General features: G+C 41.6%; 1 protein-coding gene across 1 annotated transcript in view; it reads left to right on the top strand.

Annotated features, from left to right (window-relative positions):
* The window catches only part of hecw1a (HECT, C2 and WW domain containing E3 ubiquitin protein ligase 1a), an 85,784-nt gene that overhangs the window by 23,243 nt on the left and 35,856 nt on the right, over window positions 1-26,685 (top strand). Inside the window, exons 6-11 of the mRNA XM_078281051.1 lie at window positions 2,122-2,291; window positions 8,897-9,039; window positions 9,364-9,464; window positions 11,631-12,577; window positions 13,920-14,478; window positions 22,405-22,503. Coding sequence (XP_078137177.1) covers window positions 2,122-2,291; window positions 8,897-9,039; window positions 9,364-9,464; window positions 11,631-12,577; window positions 13,920-14,478; window positions 22,405-22,503 — 2,019 coding nt within the window. The remainder of the gene's footprint in view (window positions 1-2,121; window positions 2,292-8,896; window positions 9,040-9,363; window positions 9,465-11,630; window positions 12,578-13,919; window positions 14,479-22,404; window positions 22,504-26,685) is intronic.

Below are 26,685 nucleotides of genomic sequence, written 5' to 3'. Positions count from 1 at the left end.
TTGTTTCTTTACCTTGTGGATCTAGCATGTATAAACTCATCAGAGTCTGAATCTGAAATATCCTTTACTGCTCTAACTGGTTCATACTCTCTGTCCGGTTTCTTTTTCTAAGACCTTTTTCTTTCTGCATACTTGTGCCTAATGCCCAGTTTTCTTACAGTACAGGCATTTGGCTGTCTTGGCTCCACATTCATCTGTGTTAATGAGTTGCTATTCCGCATCTTTAACACACGGTGTTGCTGTAGCCTTGTTCTTTGTCTGCGCTTCTGTTTCCATTTTTATTTTTTATTTTAACTCGCTTAATATTTATATTTTTTTGCATGTCGTCTTCTAGTACGTCAAATTCAAATTAATTCAATTCAATTTTATTTATAGTATCAAATCATAACAAGAGTTATCTTGAGACTCTTTACAGATAGAGTAGGTCTAGAACACACTCTATAATTTACAAAGACCCAACAATTCCAGTAATTCCCCCAAGAGCAAGCATTTAGTGTGACAGTTTTTAGGGAGAAACCTCAGACGGTGCCGGTTGGGGGTACGATGAACAGTGGCTCTGCATCCTGGGAGCTCAGTGCTCTAGTGGGACAATAAGGTACTATGAGCTCTTTGAGATATGATGTTGCCTAACCATTAAGAGCTTTGTAGGTCAGATTTTAAATTCAATCCTGGATTTAACAGGAAGCCAATGCAGAGAAGCTAATACTGGAGAAATATGATCTCTTTTCTTAGTTTTTGTCAGAACACGTGCTGCAGCAATGACTTTGCCAATTCTCTCAAAGCATTAACAAAAGCATCAACAGATTTCATTTACCATTGGATGAGTTTCAAACAAGCACGCTACCCAACTTGGCTGCAAGCAGCAATAGTGGGAACCAAGCAATCGGCCCATTCTGAACAGAATGCTCTCGAAAAGTGGCACTGTACTAGTAACTACAATTTGAAGACATGATTAGAAGTATTCTTTTAGACATTTAGAATCAGCCAACTTTTTTTTTTTATCCTCAGACCAAAGATAATACTACATTAAAACAAAAGTGGCCTAGTGTTTGCACGCTTTCCTACTTGAATCTTGAAATTGGTCTGTTACCTTATATTCTTACATCATATATCACCTTAGATTAAGTCAGAGGATCCCCCTCTGGCTACATTTACTCCTCAAATTATGTACAAACCACTTGAAAGTCAATTTGAATCCTAACAAAACAAGGACAAAACAACCTTGACACAGTTAAAAAATAAAATTAAAGGATATTACAGCAATTATACACACACCCATCAACAATGTACTCATGAACAATGACACACTGATCTATATGGCAGTAACATGCCTGTAGACCTGTAGTTATTATGTCCTTCACTCACATAAGTATGTTTTCAGTAATCTGGATTCTTTAAAATACTTTCCAGCTACTATATGAAAAGAATATGCAACCACACACAAGAGCCTATGGAATTATTTGGGTATAACAGACCTGTGCAGTAACTCGTTACCATTTTGTTCCCCAACGTGACGATCTGAAATGTTCTTTCAAAGATCCCTCGGCATTGTCCAGAAAGAGATTATGTTACAACAACACTGAATCCTTATTTATTTATTTTGTTAGCAACAAAGTTTTTAATTTCAGAATACCAACTCCTCCACTAAAACTGAGAATAAAATACACAGGATAAGACCTCAATAGAAGGTGCAGCCCAGAACATATCCACGCATTTCACCCCTTTGTACACAATATAGTTTTTCTCCTGTGCCTAATAGGCCTAATAGGGCCTAAAAACACTTATCTTTCTGTTACTAGTTTTTCATCATCAAGAGCACCTTAAGTTTCACAGAATTTTCCACATCTGAAAATGATTAAGCACGTGGCTAGTTCCTAACTTATTCTATAACTTTTTTAAATAAATAGTATTAATAAAAGAAATGACCTGGGATGTTGTTGCTTAGGCTAAATACAAGCCTGTCGTCTCAAGAATAGTGCCGTTTTAACTTCGCACTAAGGAAAATCCTGCAATGTGTAAATCTGAACCTGTGCCAGACTTTTTTTATTATAACAGAGGACAAACATTTTTGTGTCATTCCATAACCCTCTCCTTCTTTGCTTTCATGTCCACCCCTTTCAGACCTCCAGGCAGTTGGTTTGAAGAAGGGGATGTTCTTCAACCCTGACCCCTACCTGAAGCTTTCCATCCAACCTGGAAAGCACAGCATCTTCCCCTCGCTACCACACCACGGCCAAGAGAAACGCTCCGGAGTGGTCTGCAACACTGTCAACCCACAATGGAGCACGGAGGTACAAACACACAGAGGCATTTCTAGAATTTATACAAAATATAAATCAACTAATAAATAGGGATGCACCGAATCCAGACTTTTGGGGTTCGGCCGAATACCGAATCCACTGGTTAAGATTCTGCCAAATCCGAAACCAAATACCGAATTCTACTCCCATCCTCAGTCCATTAACACAGTAAACACATTAATGAAGTAAACAATGTCCACAGCAGTGTATTTTTCAAAGCTGGTAATGGCCATTTGGTTAACACAAGTTTTTAGCTGTGACTGTCCTTCCTTTGCCGTACAACTCGTATTCTTTCGGATGTTTCATACTCAAATGTTTTAACAGCGGCGATGTTGTTTAGGGTCCTTGCCACCACGAGACAAATCAGCATTGCAAATTGAACATGTAGCTGGACTTGAATGTCCTTCTTTTGACTGAAAGTACTGCCAAACAACACTTTTTCTGCTCATGAGTTCCATTTTCACTTTCTCACAGCCTACTGCATTGAACGGTCCACCTATGTAAACACCTTCCCGTAATCAACGGCGCCGTCATTACGTCGACCAGCGTAGCGCGCGTAGTGCAAGCGTAGGGTTCGGTGGAAAACAATTCTAAGGTTCAGCAGAAACCGAACCCCGTCAAAAAGCCCAATATTCCGGCGAATCCGAATCCTGGATTCGGTGCATCCCTACTAATAAATGATGATGTATTATTATAGAACTAACTACCCCGTGGTAGATAAAATAATAAAAATGTGCTCCACCTGTACCAGCTGAACACATACAAAATAATTATAATACAGTAATATAATATATTATACTAAAATGGGAATCTGAATGCAATACTTGTTACTGTAGTATTGCTACTTTTACCTACGTATAAGATGTGATTACTTCTTCCACCACTGTATTCTCTCTCTCTCTCGCTCTCTCTCTCTCTCTCTCGCTCTCTCTCTCTCTCTCTCTCTCTCTCTCTCTCTCTCTCTCTCTCTCTCTCTCTCTCTCTCTCTCTCTCTCTCTCTCTCTCTCTCTCTCTCTCTCTCTCTCTCTCTGTCTCTCTCTCTCACTCTCTCTCACCCACAACAACAACATCAACAACAGGCAATTTCTTTATTCTTACCCTTTCTTCTCTTTTGGAAATATCCCAAAACGATTGTGTCTTTTTCATTTCTCCTCTACTCTATCTGCTGTGATGAAGGTGATGCTGTTACCTTAGTTCTAGAAGCACAGGCAGAGCCCTCTACTGCAGACTTTCTCAACCACTAGGCCTGTGTGGTCCGCGAGTGCCCTCTAGTGGGTCGCCACATTTTTCAACTTGAAGATTCTTTTTTAGGAAAGATATTGGTAAATGAAGCCTGTCTCTTTAATGCATTATAAACACATTTATAATGTGTTATAATCTGCTCCTAGCGCTGTATAAAATGCTTTGCAACAAGAATCATAACACATTATAAAGCATTTTTTATCATGACTTATAAAGTCAAGTATCATAATACTCATATAATTGCTGGTCACTGACTGTCTTTTTTCCCCCAAGCCCATGTCTATAATACACTATTATCATACTTATAATGCGCTATCATTTTGCATAATGCACTGTGTAATTATAGTTATAAGCATTTAAAACTCTTCATAATGCTTTAAAACAATAGTCATAACACATTATAAAGCATTTTATAATGACTTATAAGGTCAAGTATCATTACACTCCATAACTCACTGACTACCATTTTTACCAGAATCATAGTGTATTATAATTCTCATAATTTTAATACATTATTTTAAGGAACCTTGACTGAACCTTTCAGACATACTCAAAACCTAGGTTGGGAGTACTAGGTTTTTCTAGGGCCCACATTTAGTTTGTGTAATATGTATTTTACACTGTTATTGACCCATAATATAATCTTAAACTGTTTACAGATGATCAGAGGTAAAATCGCAAGGTAGGGCGCAGAACACAGAGGCTAAACGCAGTGCAGGTATATGTCATCATTACTTCTGGCTTTGGTTGCACATTTGAAAGGTCAACAGCAAGGTCAAAGTAAAAAAAATGTGAACTTTGAGTACAGTGCTCAGCGGCAATTTCAAGCGGTGTGCCAGCACAGCCAGCGCAGAGCTGTTTTACTGCAGATCGTGTGTAAGCAGTTTTACATAATTCTGGTTGTTCAGATGTGAGACAGAGCATGGAAAGGACAGGTTGGACCGTAGCATCACTGGAAATGACTTCTGCTTTGTGCATAATATGGAGCGGTTTTCTGTTCGACTGCAATGTCTGTCTCAGAATGCTCTACAGCACAGTCTCTATCTTTTATATCCCTTAGGAGACTGCATACACTGATTTAATGTAGTGTCCTTCTTGGCAGCATCCACTCAGCTTAAAACCATTTTCCTTTTCCAAACAGCTCCCATGTTGAGTTTGAGTGGAGCTTGGCAGTAATGTACTGTATAACTGTAATGGGTCTCCATAGGATGCGAGCTCAGTCAGCATACATTCCATACTGCATCCCAGTACTGTGCAGCTTAAAGAGACATGCATATTCTGCATATTTATATAATAAGATGAAATGATGACATAGTATTAGCAACAACAACAAACAACATCACAAGATAGGATCCCTGGCTCTAAAGAGTACTTTCAATTGAATTGAGTACTTTTTGCAGATATATTCTATAAATAGTGGCGATATTAAACTTTCTTGAATTATAAATGCAGGGTTATATTTATCTTCATTTGCCAGTATCATTATTGACCTTGAGTCATTTTATTTACTTCTAGTGTGCTGGATCTGATATGGGTTTATTGATTGTTTGCTGATGATGGCCACCAGAGTTTTACTCTTCTGTATTCTAAAATATGTTTAAAAGGCTTTTTAATTTGGATATGAGTAATAATTTCTAATGCTACATTTAAATACCCAATGCTGACAATGTCCAGGAGTTGTGGACAGGCCACATATGATTGACTTGTATGCCCAAATGAAATAAGCTGCAGTTTTTTTTAAATAGAGCTGGCGGCAGGAACGTCACTAGGATTAAAAGATGGGGGGCTTAGCCCCCAGGGTATGTGAAACTTGCACTTCAAAATCTTTGCACTCGCATCTTTTATTACTGTATTAGCACTACACTTATGTCAACAACCAGTCGAGAAACCAAGAAGGGAACAAGTAAAAAGCAACAGACATATTTTCTTCTTCCATTTCTCCTGAGGAGCTGCTAGCTCCCCAGATCTTGTCACACCTACTCAGCCATAACCAGAAGCTGGCCTTCTCTGCCTCTTCTTAGAGCTCCCTCGTGGTTTTGTGTAGATCTTTGCCTCGTAGGCCTAGGTGGATTCACTGCTGGGTTTCCATCTGCTTCCCTCAGCTTGCTTCCTGCCTCTTTCGCTACACCACCTCTGCCAGCCTCCTGAGCACCTGGTCATGCCTCCACCTGAACCTGCCCTGTGTCAGAGCAGTCCTGCAGCTTGCCAGGATGTGTTGCATAGAGGCGTTGGTGGTCCCACAGAGGTCGCAGGCTTGCTCTGTTCCCAGCCACTGGTGCAGATTGCGAGGGGAGGGCAGGGTGTTGTAGGTTGCCCTAATCAGGAAACTGAGTCGGGCTTGTGGCAGCTTCCATATGTCTTCCCAGCTAACTCCCTGGCTCAGCACCCCTTCCCACACTGTCCATTGTCCCTGTTGCCCATGAGCCAAAGCTTTGACCGTGTACTCTTCTTGTGCCATCCTTGTCACCTCGGCAATAACAAGGTCCTTCCTCTCCTTTTTGCTGGCTCTGGACCACAAGATGAATGGATCGTTCCATCCCAACCCTGTCCGTCCTGTTTGGACTATGCCCACAACCTCCTGGTGTTTCAGCTTGCCCGCTGCTTTCTGGACTTCTTCCTCTGCCCTCCATTTCCTCCCTGTCTCCACATGGGCATGCATCTGCAGAGTTCCTCAGCTCCATCACCAGCCTTGCCTTCTCTTGCCTATATCCCAGCGTAATTGATTTTAAGGGTAACTGCAGTTTTAAGGCCCCTTGGGAGACTCTTTCTGGAGGAAAGAGTTGGCTTTGGCTTCCATCCTGCTCACCGCTGTAGAGGTGATCTCACAGCTTCAGCGGCCACATTACCCTTGGGTACAAGATGAAGCTGAAGCACCACACCTTGTACTTTCCAGGTAACTGGCTTGCGTTGATCTTGGCCAGGCTTGCTGACAGCTGCGGAAGGCTGTCTTCCCCACCTCCTTGTCTGAGAGGCTGGATGAATAGGGCCTTCCCAGACTTCGGATGAGCTAGTCTACAATGCGGAGAATGTTTTTTCCTCCGATGGTGAAGGTGTCCCCTTTTCGCAGGGACAAGCTCCTTGATTTTCCAGCCTTGCAATTCATCCTGGCCCAAGAGACCAGCACGTCTAGTCTCTTCAGGAGCCGTGCCGTGTACGGTGCAGTTTGGAGGAGGCATGTGATGTCATCCATGGAGCTCCTTAAGAGGAGGGAGCCTCCGTCCAGCTGGCAAACGAACTCTGCCAACCACCAGCCTTGCTCCGATCAGGATCACTTTGAAGGCAGCAACAAAGAGGATGGGGGAGATGGAACATCCCATTGCGATTCCTACTTTCAGTTGCTGCCAGATGGTGGAAACATGCAGTGTGAAGGCCCATCTTCCATCCCGCCTCTCAGAGGGCATTCAGGCTTTTTCTTTTGTATAGGCTTTGTAGTTGTTTAGGGTGTCTCCCTTGGTAAAATAGCACGAAAGGGTTACTAGCCCCCCTGCTCCCACTGCGGTCTATCTCGCTGTCAACAGTACTTCCTGGTTGTCCTCAAGTCTTTCCTGGACTCTCACTGCCCTATTCACAGTAGTCACTGTTTCCAGAGATACATCACTTTAAACAGGTAGAGCCTAGCACCGGTGCCTGTCTGGTTAGCTGCGGGGTCATCAGCCGGGGATCACAAGTCAATGATGTTTCACCCCTTGTCCTGGAACAGCTTATAGTAGCGGGGCAGTGACCAGGGAGGTCTCCCTGACAACCCCCCAGGGAACCAGATCTTGTCACTGCCTCTTCTGAGAGCTCCCTCATGATTTGGTGTAGCTCTTTGCCTCATAGCTCTAGGTCTCGGAGAAGGTGTAATGTTCGTGTAATTTTTGAGTTTCGTGCTCCATCCTTCTTCCCGGCACTCGGCAACCAGGTCTCCATATTTCGCTGGCTTTCTTTCATGGGCTGCCTCCACCCCTTCCTCCCATGGCACAGTCAGTTCCACCAGCAGCGCTGATTTAATCCCTGCTGACCAGAGCACCATGTCTGGTCGCAGTGTAGTGCTTCAGAACTCCCTTGGAAAGTGGAGCCGCCTGCCCAGGTCGACGTCCAATTTCCACTCCGTCCCTGACAAGAGGAGCGAGGGTGCTGGTCTCCCTCTGGTGGTTTCTGTGCTCTCCCCTTGTCTTTCCATCTGGCTTTTTTAGCTGGATATATCAGTTTTTGCATCTAAATATGAATGTGGATAATGTTAGTGATAGTGGAATACTTGCTAGAGTTGCATTTCTAGTGATGAATCGGCGGAAACGTCAAGGTGGTACCAAAAGTCTGAAGAAAGCGTCCTATTTGATTATGACTTATGTCTGTCAGAGAAAAGCAAGTGCCTTGCAATGGAAGGTGGTCAAAATGTGGACAATTTATTAAAGGGAAAAATCCCACAAATTTGCTTTCACTGGCGACCCGATAGCTGCTGGTTAGTACATACGCAGGAACACCACAAGCGGGAGGAAGTGTGGGTTAATAGTTTGTATCGATACTGGAATGTCTCCACAACTGTGTGAGTCAATTGACTTCAAAAAGTTCACCACTTTACTCGGACCAAAGTTCAAAACACCTGTTAATGTCTGTCTTCTTTAGTCTATGTCTATTTACTTTTTTTCTTGGCAAATGTATAAGACATTTTGCACTTACTGCGGCGTCTTGTGTAGACTGTTTACATATTTATGACCATATGTACATTTTATGTACCGGTGTTATTGTTGAATACATTGTGAATACATATTTCTAAAATTGTATGATGTTTTTGTTGAGTTATTATTACACAGTACTTTTTCTGACCTTTTTGAATCTTGGCCCTGACAAATATCCCATATTACAAAAAAGACTAAAATACACTAAAACGAATAAAAACTAAACTAAAACTAGTTTAGTTTGAGTTTTGTCCAAAATAATAATGAGAAGTAAGAAAAGCCTCACAGAGCTGCTAGCATGGCTATAGCCATGCACTTTTTTAAATATTTAACCAAGACCACTAACCTTAACCGCAACATAGACAAAGACATTGAGTTTAGATATTTTTTTTGCATTGATTAAATGTTTTACAGATACATTTGTCTTGGTAGTAAATATAAATGTTTTTCCTTGTCATGTTGGTAAAAGAGCATAATCCAGGCTACATTATGTTTCATACAATACATATGCTCTACTGCAAATTAGTTCCAAATGAGTCCTTGTAGGCTTTTCTGTATTAAAGGCTAGTATGAGTGTACTGTATATGATATAATAGTGAAACTGTAGTGCATTAACAACTATCAAACATCATCCCAATCCAATAACACTGAGTGGTTTAATTCTAATGATGTTCTCTCTTCTGTCTGTTTCTCCAGAGGTTTAACTTCGTATCTCTGCCCACTGACGCCCTGGAGATTGAGGTTAAGGATAAGTTTGCCAAGAGTCGGCCAATCATCAAGCGTTTCCTTGGAAAGCTCTCTGTACCTGTCCAGAGGCTACTGGAAAAACATGCCATTGGGTAAAACACACACACCATGCACATTTATGTAGTGGATGTGTAAGATGTGTGAAGATGAGTGCAGTAGGACTGTACGCGCCATCAGTCAAAAATATTACTATTGTGCTCTATGATTGAGTCTATAGAGCTGTGGAAGCTTCTCAAATACAGTACACTGGTGTGGTTATTGCCAGTGTAACTTCCATGTGACAATCTGATTTTAGCTATGATTTCATTAGCTATATTTCAATTATCCAATTCTTCTTCCTGTGTCGCTGCACTTGTATTGAATACCCATTTACTCTTTTCTCTTTTTCTCTGCCTGTCTTTGTTTTTTGCCTGCAGGGATCGGGTAGTGAGTTATTCGCTGGGTCGCAGGTTGCCGACAGATCATGTCTGCGGCCAGCTGCAGTTCCGCTTTGAGCTGACTTCTTCCATGCACCCAGGTACAAAGGGACATATTATGAATCCTGCGATCTTCCCTCAGCTGTTAAGCTCTCATGTCAACTGTCTCTCTGTAGGAAAATGTTTTAAACTTTGAAGCTTTAAAGAAATCACTGGGGATTCATACACATGTACTATTATCTGTACATGTAATTCCTGAAGTATTTGATTGTAGGTAATTAAATATCTGTTTATAATAACCATGTAATGTAAAAAGGATAAGAGGTAGAGTTTGGCAGCAGGTTTCTTATTTTTAGTTTGCTCCAGCCATTGCTTTAAGAGATGAAATTCCAGCCGTGGCTCTCAGCAGATTATATCAGCTGTAGCTAAATAATGTTAAACATCCACTATGCAATATAACATTGCAGCATACAGATTTCAGTTTAATCTTTGAGTTTCATGTATTTCTTACTTTAGTTACCTACTGTACCTTAAAGCAGAACCTAATCAGATTTGATAAGGAATTCAAAAGGACTACGATAAGCACATTTGACATTGGGTTTTACATTCTAAAATACAAGCTTTAAAACATCTTATGATGCCTGTCCCTAACGAGTAACTGTGAACATATCAACTTGCTTCCTTCAAATAGAACTTGTGAGTTTTCAACAGGGGAGGTCAACTATGCAATAATCAAACGATTTAAGTGATTAGTGCTACAAAGCCTAGCAGGTGTCATGGAAGAACAAGAAAATATGTGCACCAATTTAGGAGTTGTCCTCTCACATGACTGATCCATGGTCACAAATGACTAATTTGTACCCTTGAATCAATACATTGTGAGCACACATTAACATAGCATAGCATTAAACACAGTGTTGACAATTTAGCGTTTGTTTAAGGGATGTCCAAGATAATACAACATTGTTGTATTATCGCTGCTCAGTGCCATGTTACTGAGGTAATTATTATTCAAGAGCACAAATCTGTAATTCATGCACATGATTTATTAATTTGTCATGCAAACTCTTTCTATGAAGCCTGTGTCTATATTGCATTATACACACATGCATAATGTGTATTTTGTGTATTATAGTGTATAATGTATAATTATAGCGCTGTATAAATTAAGCATAGCATTAGTTCATGCAGGACACGGAAGTCATACGCTCGCTGATTGAATTATCATTCCTATCAGACACACACCATTCACAGCCACTCCCACATCAAGGCGGTCCTTTTAAATGTGACTCCCTCCTCACTGATCCCTGCTACACGGAGCTGCTTCACTCACTGCTGCTGGAAAGGCTTTGCCTCCACCACCCCGTCCTCCACCTTCCTAGCTCAGTCCCAACATGACTTAAAGTTTAAAATGGTTTTCAATGTCTTGCTTTGGACCCACTCTTTCTGCATCGTGCTCCTTGTTTCAGCTGGGCTGGTTCATGGAGCATTATTAAGAGCGGTGACAAGCATAACTGTTTGTGTTTAATATGTTATAGAGGAGACTTTTATGAGTGATAAACATTTGTCAGATTTTCTGATGCAATTTGTGGGAGATTTGCCCCTTTTTCTCACAAAATGCTTGTACTAAATAGGACTAGACTAAGCGGACAAAAGGCTAAGCAAAAAAAGGCAGGAAGCGAAAAGGGCAGACAAAAGAAATCAATGAAAACCCAGCAGCTTTAACTGCTGCTCCAGGAGGTGGTCTGGAGGAGACACAGTTGGCCAGCGGCTCTTCTTTAATTCTTGGGAAAACTTGATCACCTCAGACTAACTATTAAGTAGTATTAAATGTTATACCTTACGCACAATTGTGACACACTTTTTCATCACTATGATACCTTATACCTTACATTTAATCATAACCCAACATTGCATAATATGTCAGGTACAAGACATTCTAAACACATAATTAAATCAGCAACATAAATCAAACATCCTCTGACAAGCTTATACAGGACATTTTAAGCATTTGAATATGCCTCTTAACATTGGTTAATAACAAGAAGGAGGTTTTGAATGTTTTTTTAGATTATTGAAATTCCTTATCTGGCTTTAAAGGAACACGGCGACTTTTTGGGACTTTAGCTTATTCACCGTAACCCCCAGAGTTAGATAAGTCCATACATACCCTTCTCTTCTCCTAATATGGTAAACGCAACCCAATTCAATGGCACTAACTCTCAAAAGTGAGTTTAGTGGACATCTAACATGTGCTCTCTTTTTAGATGATGAGGAGGTCTCCCTTGTCATAGAGTCAGCCTGTGCTGATGGGGGAATTGCAGCAAATGACAACTATGCTGCTCATGCACATGATGATGACACAACAAGTGTGGGACCTGACATGCCTGACCTCCTTCTGGATGCGCCCTCTGACCCCGAGACATTGGTGCCGCCAGCCTCCACAGAGGAAGCCTCCACACCTGAGATGGTCCATCGTTCTGAGACGGAGGAGGCTGAGGCGACAACAGATGAGCAAGAAACTGTGGAGAACACAGTGGGGGAGGAGCCCCCATCTACAGAGCCACAGGGGGAGCAGGAGGAGGGGGCCTTGGCTGAACAGCAGGACGAGAACAGTGGAGAGGGGGAAGAGGAGGAAGGAAAGAAGGACAGGCAGAATGGGGGAGATGAGGAAGACAATAGAGCAGAGTCTGCACCACAAGTTGAGGAGGAGGTGGCGGTAGAAGAAAATAAGGTTGGGAAGGAAACACAGCCAATGCCAAACTCTGACAATCCTGTAGTAGTATCAACAAACATCACAGCCCAGGAGGCCTCTGTGGAACAAACTGAAAGGGCCCAACAGGAGGTGACAGAGGGAGAAGAAAGAAGCTGCGTACCCTGCACCTGCCAATCCTTCTTCTCAAACTACATCTCCCATGCTCCCTCACGACGCAGAAACCGTCCCTGCTCCCTTCCGGTGTCTGAGCTGGAAACGGTGATCGCGTCGGCCTGCGGTGAGCCGGAGACACCCCGATCCCACTACATCCGGATTCACCACCTCCTTCACAGTCTACCCTCGGCCCAACACAGAGCACCCAGCCAAGAGGAGGAGGAGACCGGAGATACAAGCACTACTCAAGACACCACCTCCACATCACCAACACTTAAAAACTCCAAAGAAGAGGAGGGGCAAGAGAATGAGGAAGAGGAGGATACAACCCAGTCTCCCTCTCAGGTACACCAGCTAGCCAGCCGTAGTCACGTAATTTAATCTATTGATTTGTGTACACGGACATGTTTATCTTGTTTTTTTTTTCGTGATGGTCAGCACGTTTTTTACAACCTGATCTCACAGAATTCCGTGAAATGAACACGGCCCCTTAAGTTAAGGAAAAGGTTGTGGGTGGGCTTACGTTTCTTTGACACTCGGGACAACAGCAGTACGGTTGGGTTTAGGAAAAGAAGAAAGCGACGGTTGGGTTTAGGAAAAGAAGAAAGCGACGGTTGAGTTTAGGAAACGTGACACGCGGGACACGATCCCCGGTCTCCTTGGTGAAAGTCCTGTGTTGTTTGACCCATCCACCACCACCAACCAACCCCGCTATGCGGATTTTCGGGCTTTCATACTACTCGCTACCGTAGTCGCTCTTAATGAATCGTGCTGTGATCACGAAAGATGCTTCCCATTGAAATACATTAGTTTAAAAAAACGTGCTGACCATCACAAAAAAAAGAATACGAATCAATAGATTAAATTACGTGACCATTTCACGAATTGTCAGATCTGTGCAGAGCACTGGAACAAAACCTCACCACACGTCACCAACACTACATTACTATGACCTACGGGAGCTCAGAGGTTCCATACTCTAATTACCCAAGGGAAAATCGATTTTCATTTGATAAACATTGTCCTAAATAATAATCTATAAATTTGATTTCATTTACGACATTGATTTATCGGCCAGCTCCAGCTCACGGGGATAACTTTGATCTCATTATTTGAAGCTTTAGACACGTTTAATATAAACATCCGACATTGTAACAGCGTAAGATATGACATAAAATAAGAAAAAAACAAAAGAGGGGTCTTTAAAGTGAAATATCTTTTAAAACTTTAGTTTTTCTCTGCCAAAAGAATAAGAAAAAAAGTGAGGCCAGGAATGGTTTTTTTCATCTGAATCTGACTGTAGCTTAAGCCATTCTTCTACTGTATACAGAGGCATGAGGAGACAAAACAGGCATAAATAATTAACAGTAGCGCAATGACAGTGTCCAAATACCATAGTAAAGTGTAAAAGTATTTTCTATAGAAAATTGCTTACTTACTTGTAAGGGTAAAGTACTTCTACTCGAAATGTCCATCTCCAGTTTTTTACAAAGTTGGCAATGCACCAACCTAAATCTAAGCTTTAAAATGGCCTTTTACGAACAAATGGTCTATACCATAGGAATAAAAGCATGTTGACTTTTATGTCTGGGAAAGCCAGCAATATCTGGCCAAATAATTTTTGCCCTGCACTGCGATTAAAAAGCTTTATTTATTTCCTCTTTAAAATATCTGTGTATTCCTGCAGGTCCCAGAGTGTCTAGGCCCCTGCTGCCGTCGCTCCATACCCCGCAGCCTCTCCATTGAACGCCTCTCTGAGCTGAACCAGCTCCTGGAAGGTGAGGGAGGAGGACATACAGCAGACAGGAGGATCTCTCCCTCCTGCCTGGAGGAGGTGGGTTCCAGTAACGGAGGAGGAAGAACAGTTGGTGGGAGCACCCACAGACATCCGGGTGAAAACGAGTGTGAGTTTTGCGACACCTCCTGCTACAGCACCTCTTGCTACAGCACTTCGTGTTACAGCACGTCATGCAACTCGGGCTACGAGGAAAGGAGTCGCTTCTGCAGCCACACCCGCCTCTCCTCAGTTGACAGCAACAGACTCTCCTGCAGCACTGTGTTCTCCTCCCAGGATGAAGATGAAGATGACGAGAGCGCCTTTGAGTCGGTACCTGATGGGCACATGTCAGAGGAACAGAAGGTGGGCGGGGCAGAAGGAGAGAGGAGGACGGGGAGCTTGAAGGAGACCAGGAGAGGAGACCAGGGGGAGCCAGCTGTGGCAGGGCCTAGTGATAGAAACAACATTGGTGAGATAAAGCATGACCTTCGTATTCGTTGTCTCCTAAAGTCTAAGGTTCATTCTGTGTTAAAACTTAAACATGCACATCAATACAACAACTAGAGGTTCAATTAGTCTGCTGCTATGTTTTGGCAAGAGTTTGGCCAGTTAGACCCCTACTATTTTTTTAGCGGGATTTATATAATTAAAGTTTTAGGTGGCACACTGCTTACACATTTTTCAATTCACGAAAGCTGTCAGTAGCTCTGCAAAATGGTCTTGGGGAGGAACTTGTTTTGGTGGAGCACTCTGCAAAAGAAAATGCCAATTACAATTTTTAATGAACTTAACTGTTCACACAATACAGTAAAGTAAGCTATTTAAATAATCTGGATACATGGTTAAACGTAATTTGCTCTTACCAGTATATCACTGTGTATTTTGTCCATAGCAAATCTCCATCAATCTGTCAAAGAGTCAATGCCATAAACATATTCGGTAACACTTTACTTGAAGGTATCTACATAAGAGTGACGTGACACTGTCATGAACACATGACACTGTCATGACACATGAACCCTAACCCTAACTCTAACCCTAACCCTAACCATAACTTGTCATGAGACAAACCGAATGACACTTACTAAAAGAAGCGTTATGTCATGAACGTTTATGACTCGTTTATAATGTTTATGACACGTTCATGACAGTGTCATGTCACTTATATGTAGATACCTTCAAGGAAAGTGTAACCACATATTGTAAATCTTTACAATCATTCCCAGAAAGAACCAAGCAGGCCTTTTTAGAACGTAAACACAATGAAAGCGGGAGGTGAGGGAAATCTGGCGTTGATCCAGACAGTCATGATATGAAATTTTTTAACAAAAAGTAAAATTTAAAAGAATTTTTAATAGGGGTGCACGATTCAGAAAATGTCACGATTCGATATCGATTTTTAGGCTCACGATTCAAAAACGATTCTCGATTTAAAAAACTATTCACAGTATGTAAATGTAGTTACTTTTCCCATGTGATTGCAGTAGACAAAAATATTTAAATATGAATTGATTTTTGGAATTCTGCGAATCGATTTTGAATTGGTAGAGCTTGAATCGTGATTCGAATATGAATCGACTTTTTTGCACACCCCTACTTTTTAAAATTACTTCTACAGGCCATCCTGGTAGCCGAATGGTTAAGGCGCATATCACATAACTATAATGGAGGTAAGATTCAAGCCAGGGATCTTTGTCATGTCTTTGGCATGTCATAACACCCTCTCTCTCCCAACATTTCCTGTTTTTCTTTCTCTGCAGTTTCAACTATGAAAGAAAGGCAGAGCAATAATGTTATGAGTTGAATGAGTTTTGTAATTCACAATTTAAAGACTGATTAATAGGCCTTTACATAGGCCTATTAAGTTTTTGTCGAGTTTCACATAGGCTTACATTATGAAAAGGACCTGACAACATAGATTTCCATAACCATAGTCACCTTGCTCTGCTCTGCTCACAGTGACATGCTGGATGTCATTGATTTTCCCACTTGGGTCAAAGCCTTTATATAATGACAACACTTCCAGCTGAAAAACTAAAAAACACCAACAAAACCAGAACCAAACACAGGATCATAACAGAATAGGACTTAAAGCTTTAGTGCGTAACTTTTTGATATTGATAAACGTGCGTTACATTCAAGCCATTGCCAAATGAGTTGCTACAAAGCTAATTAAGACTATCAGCTCCACACAACTCTCTCTGTATTTCTCAGTATGGCTATGTTCAGAAGATTGTGGTGTCCGTTGACTTTCCCCCACAGAAACTCAAGTGAAGATAATTACCTCTTCTGAAGAGTCCATCATGTTTCTTTAATCCTCCGTGTCCTCCTTAGCTACTAGCAATTGCATCGAGGAGGGGTGGGGCCACATGCGCGATAATGGAGGGCTTGTATCATGTGGATGCGCCAACAGTGTTGTTGTCATTACTTAGATTTCCTCATGGGGGCGACAGAAACTACGCACCATAGCTGGCGTAGGAGAGAGAAACTGAGTAAGCGAAAATGTTTTCTGAACTGATCTCAAATTTTCAAGTTATGTTTGATAACTGGGTAATTGATTGATGAGATGTGTAAAGGGAGAGGGCGTGATCTAAGCAGGGCCAAGATAGAGAGGTTGTGGACCGAATTCAGCTCCATAGCTACCCACTCTGGAGTGTCAGTCCGACCATGGAAATGTGTCCAAAGTGTGAGAACGTGAATATTAACCGCCCAGTAGTACACCTGAAAATTGGGAAGTGCCATGCCATCATTGTGTTTAGATTTTTTGAGATGCATTTTTTTGAAGTTGAGGTCATTTGCCCCTCCATATGTAGGAGCTTAAACTGAGTCCAGCAGATCAAAGATTTAGGGATGAAAACTGGTAGTGATTGAAAAAGGTATAAAAACTTTGGAAGGATGGTCATTTTAATATAATTAATACCACTGATAAGGGATGTAGATAAAGGTGACCACTGTACTAAACATTGTTTAACATGATGAAACAGAGAGAGGAAGTTTTATTTAAAAAGGCCTTTATATTGTTTTTTTCAACTATAATACCAAGGTAAGTGAACTTGCTTTTCACCATTTTAAAGGGGTGGGTTTGATATGAGAACTAAAAGGTCATCTGCGTAAAGCAACACTTTATGTTCAACCCCCCTCCTCCAGATGTCTGGGGAGCTAGGCAATTGAGAGGGGCTTTATGGCAAGATCGAAAAGAAGTGGACTCAGGGGACACCCTTGACGAGTTCCCCGTTGGAGGTTGAAAGGTTGTGACTTTTAAGAGTTGGTATGAACTGAAGCAGTAGGGCCTGGATATAATAGTTTTATCCAATTGATAAAGCACAGTCCAAAATCAAATTTCTGTAGTACTGCCAACAAATATGTCCACTCCACAGGATCAAACGCTTTTTCTGGACACACTCTGGTACTGTATTGGAGCAAGAATATGATATTAAAAAGACGGTGTTTATTAAAATAGAGTTGACAAGTTTTTACAAAGCCGGTTTGATCCTCAGAGATAATTGAAGGAAGAATGTTCTAACTTACGGTTAATAACTTTAGCCAAACGTTTAGCGTCAACATTCAAAAGAGAGATTGGCCTGTAGGAAGCACACTGTTGGATCCTTGCCTTTCTTTGCAATAAGAGTAATACGTAATTGAGGAACGAGGAACGAATTCTGCAGGGAACCTGTCGAGTCCTGGGGATTTTGCAGATTGCAAGGAGGAGATTACAGTAGCTATTTCCTCTTGTGATATAGGCTGATCTAGTTTTGCTTTGCTATCAGAAGAAATCATGGGCATATTTAAATCGTATAGGAAGTTTTCTATCAATGTGTTATCATTAAGAGCTTCAGAAGCATAGACGCGAGAGTAAAAATTTCTAAATTTATCGTTAATTTTGGAGGTGACACTCCTGTCTTCTGTGCGTATTTTGGTTATGAACTGTTAAGCTTTAAGGCCCCTCAGCTGATTAGCTAAACGCTTTCCAGGTTTGTCACCATGAATGTAGAACAAGCTTTTGCTCATCAGGAGTTCAATTCAATTCATTTAGATGTATTGAGAGAAGGTCGTATTTAGTCTGAAGTTCAGCATATTGCTGGTCTGTTGTTTTGATCTGGTTGACTAGATCTGGTCTGTCTTTACTGGCCTTCTTTTTCATGTTGGCAGAGTAGGAAACAATTTGTCCCCTGAGGTAGGCTTTTTAAAGCATCCCAACAACCAAGCTGGAGGTTTCGGGTGACATGTTTGTACGTAAAAAGAAAGCTCTCTGTTCCTCCATTCCCAAAATTGTTATCTGAAAGTAGGGTTGAATTAAAGCGCCAAAGTCGTATTGTTTGGGGGAGGCCAGGGAGGGCCATAGAGAGTACAACGGGGGCATGGTCTGAGATAACTATACTTTGATACTCGCAAGAGCAACAATGATTAAGAAGTAATCGATTCTTGAGAATGTATGATGAACATGTGAAAACAATGAATATTCTCTTCCGTTTGGGTGAAGACAGCGCCAAACGTCTTATATAGCATAATTGGTTAAGAATGACTGAATAAGAGAGGCTTATTTACTCATTGTACCAGGATTTAGAGAATATCTATCTAGCACAGGATCTAACCAGTAATTAAAGTCTTCCCCCCCCCCCCCCCACAGTATAAGGGAGTATGAGCTCAGATCAGGTAAGCAAGAGAAAAAGCGTTCAAAGAAGCAATTGGTGTTTTAAGTTGTTTGATGTGTGAGAGCACTCTCCTTCTTTTGACAGGGTGATTTAAACCTTTAACATTCCAGCTTATAAAGTTGAATTGACTATCTATTATGCCTACAGTGTCAGGGCTGAATTTTTGTCCCAATCCGCCCCAGCCTAAGAGAGTGTTAACATTGGGAAGTTTGCTATTTTTCCAAAGTGTAAATCTCTTAGTGAAGAGAACTTTTCACAGTGGAGAAGGAGGTGCATCTCTGTTTCTACCTAACCTGTGAACACATATACGCTCCTCTCTGGGCCGCCATGTCTGTCTGAGTTTTTATGGCCAGTTGGTGGTCACTGAGCCTGTCTCTCTCTCTAACCTGTCTGTCTAAATCTTCCTGTCTCTACAGCCAGTTGGTGGTCACTGAGCCTGTATTTAGTCAGGATCCGTCTCTGCTTCGTATCTCTGACAGTGTGCAGTTACTCAGCCAGTTTATATTCTCTGTTTAAAGTCAAATAACAATTAAGTCTACTTTGATTTCTGCAATGTTCTAAACATTGAGGTGCTAACGGGAGCCTAGTTAGTTAGCTTCATCATCAGCTTACGGTTTTCAGGATTCAGCTCTTGTGTTTTTATTCCTTTGACGCTTTGAAATGGAGTATAAATTGACCTAAATTCAATGCCCAAAATGTTATAGCTTATCGCTGTATGTTTCGCAGTAATGGGTACCGTCCCAGTTCTGCTTGACAGGCGTTATATGGTGTTTCACTTTTAAGGTTTAGAGTTCTTTGACAGAATTCAGTGTGGAGGGCATCTATTGGCCCAGGAGTCCTGCTCCAATCTACTGAGTGGGCCCTACATTTCACTTCCATAGAGTAGTTCAATTACACTATAAAATATTTTTGTCCAGATTCTAATTGGAATGTTAATGTTGAACAGCTTGGTTTTTAATGCATACATTACCCTGCATGCCTTTTCTTTGAGTGAATATATTGCTTTATTGAAATTTCCTGATGCAGATAAGGTCAGACATCCGTATTAATTAGACCATTTTTCATGATTCCCACAACTTCACCTTCTTCTTACGCATGTAAGCCAGCAATCCAGTTTAGCTTTGGCAATTTAGTAGTGCTGTCAAACGAGTAAAAAAAAAATATATATATATATATATATATATATATATATATATATATTAAAAAAGGAGCACCTTGTTCAATTGTATTTGTCTTGTTTGAATGTATGTTCCAAAAATATAAATCAATAAAAAGTTGATCTAAAAAAAAAAGGAGCACAAAACTGCGAACCACTGGATGTGAAAAGGGTATTATACAATAACTTTGAATGCACCACGAGGCTGGTGAGGCTGAGGCTGTGTTTTTCAGACAACGGCAGCTACAGTCTGGTGTTAGAATCCTCTACAGTGAAATACAATGTCATTAAATATTAAAAAAACAGCCTTGTATATGTTTGTATTAGTTAACTAATGAACGCTAATCGTTATCATCTTCACTGACAGTAGCTTGTTTTTTTTTCAATACTTTACACCGTTTAGCTGTCAGCATTTTAACTGTGTTTACTCCAGCTGCTAGCTAACAGTAGGTTAACGTTAGCTGCTGCTACGTGTAGTGTTGACTAGCGTCCCGTGCGTTGATGTTTCAGTTCCATCTAACGTCCGTTTTCGGAGCATCAGAGAGAAGCGCAAGCATTTCAGTGGCACCGAAATCCGCGTTGCTATTCAGTCGATAACGGTCGTTAAGGCACCGGTGCCGTATTAGCACAGGGTCTTGGACCCCCCCACCCAAAATAAATAGTTTGCAGGTATGTACTACTCTTTGGCCGGCCCGTAAGCCCATACAAGTGTGTGCAGCGTGCCTGTTGTTCCCGGTCTAGCTAGATCCGCTGTGGTGTTGTAGTTTTTCTAACGTTACTAGTTGTTGCAACAGCATGTGAAAAAAACTACAAAGTTTTCTAGGCCAAAAAGAACGTTAATCGCACGATAAAAAAACTTTGACACTGTTAAAATGGGTTTGCGGTAACGCCGTTAATAATGTGTTTAACTGACAGCACTACAATTTAGCTTTTCAGCATTCACAAGCATTTTCTGTAGAAAATGCATTTTCTAGTGAACACTGTCCTCCAGTGAAGTCCTCATTTCTCCTGGCCCTGGTGAAAGCTGCCATGGCGCTAGCTTAAACGTCCACGGTTTACAGTTAACACTTTTCCAAAGCTAGTGAAAACAACAAACGCTGTGAACCCGGCTGCACTTCACTTAAAGTGCTCATATTATGCTTTTTGGCTTTTTACCTTTCCTTTATTGTGTTATATATATCTTTTTTGTGCATGTTATAGGTTTACAAAGTGAAAAAGCCCAAAGTCCACCCCAAAGGGACTTACCATCTCCAACAGAAAACACTGTTCAAAACTGCTCCAAACATGTCCTGGGTCTTCCCCGAGGCCCGGGAAAGGGAAGTTTGGGGTCCCCTGCTGGAGCTGCCGCGACCCGATACCGGATAAGCGGACGAAGATGAATGGATGGATAATGTTATAATGCTTGCCTAGCTGCTAGCATGGCACTCCCTCATACTCTGCTTCTGACTGGCTAGTAGTACTTACTGCGCATGTGCGACTCCCAACAAAGATGGAACAGAAGTGAGATGCCTCACTCTGTAGCGCAAACAGAGTGCTCAACACACAGGGTGAAAAGAGGAGCTGCAGCAATGTGCAGTACAACAAAAATATGGTATTTCTGAAAATTAAACCACATAGACCTATTGTGGTACAACCTCTAAATACAATTATGAACCTGAAAATGAGCATAATATGAGCACTTTAAAACTATGGGATAACAAGTCACCAAACTGCACGTCATACACGACTGTTAGCTAACGTAAAGGTGATCCCTGATTGGCTAAGAGTTTAACTATACAGAAAATATATTGGCTTGGATTAGGCTACTCCACTGGAAATACATTACAATTCATGACAAAACAAAGGATTATGGGAATAGTATTTTTCATTGGATTTACCCAGATATGAAATAAAACACCATTTATTCATTTATTTAGCTGTATTTTTGTAGGTCCCTACATTGATCAATGGTTTATCTAATCCGGTTGTAATTGCATAACACTATGTGTCTGCTTGGTAATAACACAAAAAATGCGTCAGCTAACAACTCATTTGTATTAAGAGTGAATTTTGTTTTTTAACAATGACCTAAATGACTTTTTGTTAAATGAAAGGTGTCCCTAGTAGTGATGAACCCACAGATACTTATTACTATGTCTGCAGTGTCCCTCAGCTGTTGTGTTAGCCTCTTTTGGCTCATTGTTTTGGTTTTACAGCCCTCAACAATTACTGTTTGTTTCAGTCTCACCACTCCTATCAACCTTGTTTCCAGCAGCAGCAGGCAGCTGTGTTCAGTAAAAAAAACTATATGCTCAGCACCAAACAGCAGACAGGCGCAGTTAGAGACTAGCTAGTGACAATAATGGAGCATTTAGCAGCTAAAGAGACATTCTCAGTTGATAGACCAAATTTAATTTAATTCAATAAACTCCCTAATATGATCCTAGGGAAAATTAGCCAGAAACGATATGGTTATGGGTGACAAATATATATAATATAGCCCACTCAGCATCCCAAATAAGTTTCCTTTGCCTGATCTGCCAGGTGGAATAGTGTATCCCCAGCAGTATGGTAATGTATCCCGTACTGTGTCTCTGATGTCCTGTAGGCTCAGGCTTCTCCCCTCCTGTTGGCCATCTTCCAGTCCTGCGACCCAGCCATGACCTTAACCATTTTCCTGCTGCCACTGACCAAGCCTTACCTCCAAGTAAGAACCAACACCTATCAGTCTTACTCTGGAGTCACATCAACAATGTGGTTTGCTGTTATTGTGGCTGTATGTTACAATCAAGTGCATGCTGCTAAGTCTGATTTCCAAACATATAACATCTCTGTGATTGCAGTCATCATCTCATCCTCATGTTGCACACCTTTTTAGGTTTAGATGTACAGCTTTATATTGCTCTGTCCTGCTTGGTTAATGATTGGATCTGCACTCAGTATTGGATGGCCGGAAGGCCCAAACTCCACTCAGCTGTTACATCATCCAGTGTGCTGTTTTCCTTACACACTACATTTTACAATACATGTTTTGTGATTAAAAAAGGTTCAGAGGTTTCTGTTTCTCTAGAATTATACAGCAGTAGCTTTTAGCTCAAAAAATATTCCTGTTTAATTAATGTACATATATAAAAGTAAGAGCAACAGTTTGTAGTTTTTAGTGGAATTTAGATGCTGGAACTACCTCTTGCCAAATAGCAGCCGGACACAGTGTGTCACAATTGTGCTTGTACAGGGACCAAAAGCTGTTGTTACACTGCACAGAAGTGCTGAGTGAATGGATAATAATAATTAATAGCGCCAGCTCTTAACTCATTGTCATGTTCTGCTCTGATCCTGGTCCTAGGTTACAGTATGTTTTTCCTTTGTTTCATTTTTCATTCATGACTTGTACATTTTCTTATTTCAGAATCAGAATCAGAGTTTTATTGGCAAGTAAGTAGCACTTACGAGGAATTTGCCTTGGCTGTTGGTGCATACATAAACACATTAAACATTACTATGAAATAAACTGACAATAAATACAGAAACAAATAACACATACATATAACTATTTACCATTAAGAAAAAGAGGCTGTATGGATTAGTGCAGGATGTGCAAATGTCGAGCAATGTGCAAAAGTTCAGGATGTATAGAATGTGCAGGGGACAGAATGTAGGATTGAGAGTCAATGTCAGTGGGGTTCAGGGGCCTTGTTAATGAGGCTGACTGCAGAGGGGAAGAAACTGTTTTTATGGCGTGAGGTTTTGGTCGTGATGGACCGCAGCCTCCTGCCAGAGGGGAGAAGTTCAAAGAGATTGTGACTGGGGTGAGAGGGATCGGCCACAATCTTTCCTGCCCGCCTCAGCATCCTGGAGGAGTACAGGTCCTGGAGAGACAGCCGATTGCAGCCAAGCACCTTCTCAGCAGAGCGCATGATACGCTGCAGTCTGACCTTGTCCTAAGCACCTACCAGATGGTAATGGAGCAGGTGAGGATGGACTCAGTGATGGCCGTGTAGAAGTGCACCGTCATCCGCAAGAAATACATCCTCCGCTTTGCTTTTTTGATAATGAGGTCCTGGGAGATGATGGAGCTCAGGAAGCGAAAGGACTCCACAGCGAGTCACCCAGTGTGATGGGGGTGGGTTGGGCTGAGTCCTTTCTAAAATCCAAAACCATCTCTACTGTCTTCAGAGCGTTTAGCTCCAAGTTGTTCTGACTGCACCAGGTCACCAGGTGGTCAATTTCCAACCTGTAGGCTGACTCATCTTTCGAAATGACAGTAAAAGGTGTTTAGGTCTTTTGCGAGGCGCAGATCATTTATAGAGTTGGGGGCCTTTGGTTTATAAACTTGGTACAAAAAGTAAGGAAATTTGTGTTTGGTAGATTATTTCTCTGTGGTAACAATGTTTTTTGGCAATAAAGCTTATACTGTTGGAAAGCCTGTTTAGTTCCCTTTCAAATGGTGCCCCATTTGTAAGGAACATGCATTTGTGGGATGAGCAGCAGTGCTGAGTATGTGGGTTACGCCCATGAAAAACTTGCCCAAATCTTCTCTGCCATTGCCCTTCACCGTCAGGCCCATTTGCGCTGGTGTCGGCAACACGCGCACAGGAACCTGAACATGTGGAGGAACGTTATGTTCAGTGATGAGTCCAGATTCTGCCTACGGCAGTTGGATCGTAGGGTCAAAGTGTGGAAAAGACACGGAGAACGCTATGGTGATTGCCGCACCAATAGAGTAACACCTTTTGGTGGAGGCAGTGTGATGGAGTGGGGCGGCATCTCCCTCACTGGAAAAACAAGGCTTGTCATCATTGGAGGCAATCTCAATGCAGAGAGATATACAGGTGCTGGTCATATAATTAGAATATCATGAAAAAGTTGATTTATTTCAGTAATTCCATTCAAAAAGTGAAACTTGTATAATGTATACATTCATTCCACACAGACTGATATATTTCAAGGCTTTATTTCTTTTAATTTTGATGATTATAACTGACAACTAATGAAAACCCCAAATTCAGTATCTCAGAAAATTAGAATATTGTGACAAGGTTCAATATTGAAGACACCTGGTGCCACACTCTAAATGAGCTAATTAACTCAAAACACATGCAAAGGCCTTTAAATGGTCCCTCAGTCTAGTTCTGTAGGCTACACAATCATGGGGAAGACTGCTGACTTGAGAGCTGTCCAAAAGATGACCATTGACACCTTGCACAAGGAGGGCAAGACACAAAAGGTCACTGCTAAAGAGGCTGGCTGTTCACAGAGCTCTGTTTCCAAGCACATTAATAGAGAGGCGAAGGGAAGGAAAAGATGTGGTAGTAAAAAGTGTACAAGCAATAGGGATAACCGCACTCTGGAGAGGATTGTGAAACAAAACCCATTAAAAAATGTGGGGGAGATTCACAAAGAGTGGAGCTGGAGTCAATGCTTCAAGAACCACCACGCACAGACGTATGCAAGACATGGGTTTCAGCTGTCGCATTCCTTGTGTCAAGCCACTCCTGAACAAGACATAGCGTCAGAAGCGTCTCGCCTGGGCTAAAGACAAAAAGGACTGGACTGCTGCTGAGTGGTCCAAAGTTATGTTCTCTGATGAAAGTACATTTTGCATTTCCTTTGGAAATCAAGGTCCCAGAGTCTGGAGGAAGAGAGGAGAGGCACAGAATCCACGTTGCTTAAAGTCCAGTAAAGTTTCCACAGTCAGTGATGGTTTGGGGTGCCATGTCATCTGCTGGTGTTGGTCCACTGTGTTTTCTGAGGTCCAGGTTCAACACAGCCGTCTACCAGGAAGTTTTAGAGCACTTCATGCTTCCTGCTGCTGACCAACTTTATAGAGATGCAGATTTCATTTTCCAACAGGACTTGGCACCTGCACACAGTGCCAAAGCTACCAGTACCTGGTTTAACGACCATGGTATCCCTGTTCTTAATTGGCCAGCAAACTCGCCTGATCTTAACCCTATAGAAAATCTATGGGGTATTGTGAAGAGGAAGATGCGATGCACCAGACCCAACAATGCAGAAGAGCTGAAGGCCACTATCAGAGCAACCTGGGGTCTCATAACACCTGAGCAGTGCACAGACTGATCGACTCCATGCCAAGCCGCATTGCTGCAGTAATTCAGGCAAAAGGACCCCAAACTAAATATTGAGTGCTGTACATGCTCATACTTTTCATGTTCATACTTTTCAGTTGGCCAACATTTCTAAAAATCCTTTTTTGTATTGGTCTTAAGTAATATTCAAATTTTCAGAGATACTGAATTTGGGATTTTCATTAGTTGACAGTTATAATCATCACAATTAAAAGAAATGAACATTTGAAATATATCACTCTGTGTGTGATGAATGAATATAATATACAAATTTCACTTTTTGAATGGAATTACTGAAATAAATCAACTTTTTCATGATATTCTAATTATATGACCAGCACCTGTAGAGATGAGATTCTGCAACCAGTGGCAATCCCATATCTCCTCAGTCTGGGACTGAACTCTATCCTCCAAGATGACAACGCTCGCCCCCACAGGGCGGGGTTTATCAGAGACTACCTCCAGAATGGGGTTTATCAGAGACTACCTCCAGAATGTGGGAGTGGAGAGGATGGAATGACCTGCCAGCAGTCCTGACCTCAACCCGTTGAACACTTGTGGAATCAGCTTGGGCGTGCTGTTGGTGCCAGAGTGACCAACACAACCACGTTGGCTGACTTGCGACAAATGCTGGTTGAAGAATGGGATGCCATCCCACAGCAGTGTATGACCAGGCTGGTGACCAGCATGAGGAGGAGGTGCCAGGCTGTTGTGGCTGTGTATGGTTCTTCCACACGCTACTGAGGCTCCTGTTTGTGAAATGAATAAATTGTTAAATTGCCAATATGTCTTGTTTCTTC

This window comes from Sander vitreus, chromosome 22, assembly GCF_031162955.1.
Source record: "Sander vitreus isolate 19-12246 chromosome 22, sanVit1, whole genome shotgun sequence".
NCBI lineage: Eukaryota > Metazoa > Chordata > Actinopteri > Perciformes > Percidae > Sander > Sander vitreus.
The sequence above is the reverse complement of the archived record's forward strand: the minus strand, read 5'-3'. Positions and strand labels throughout refer to the sequence as shown.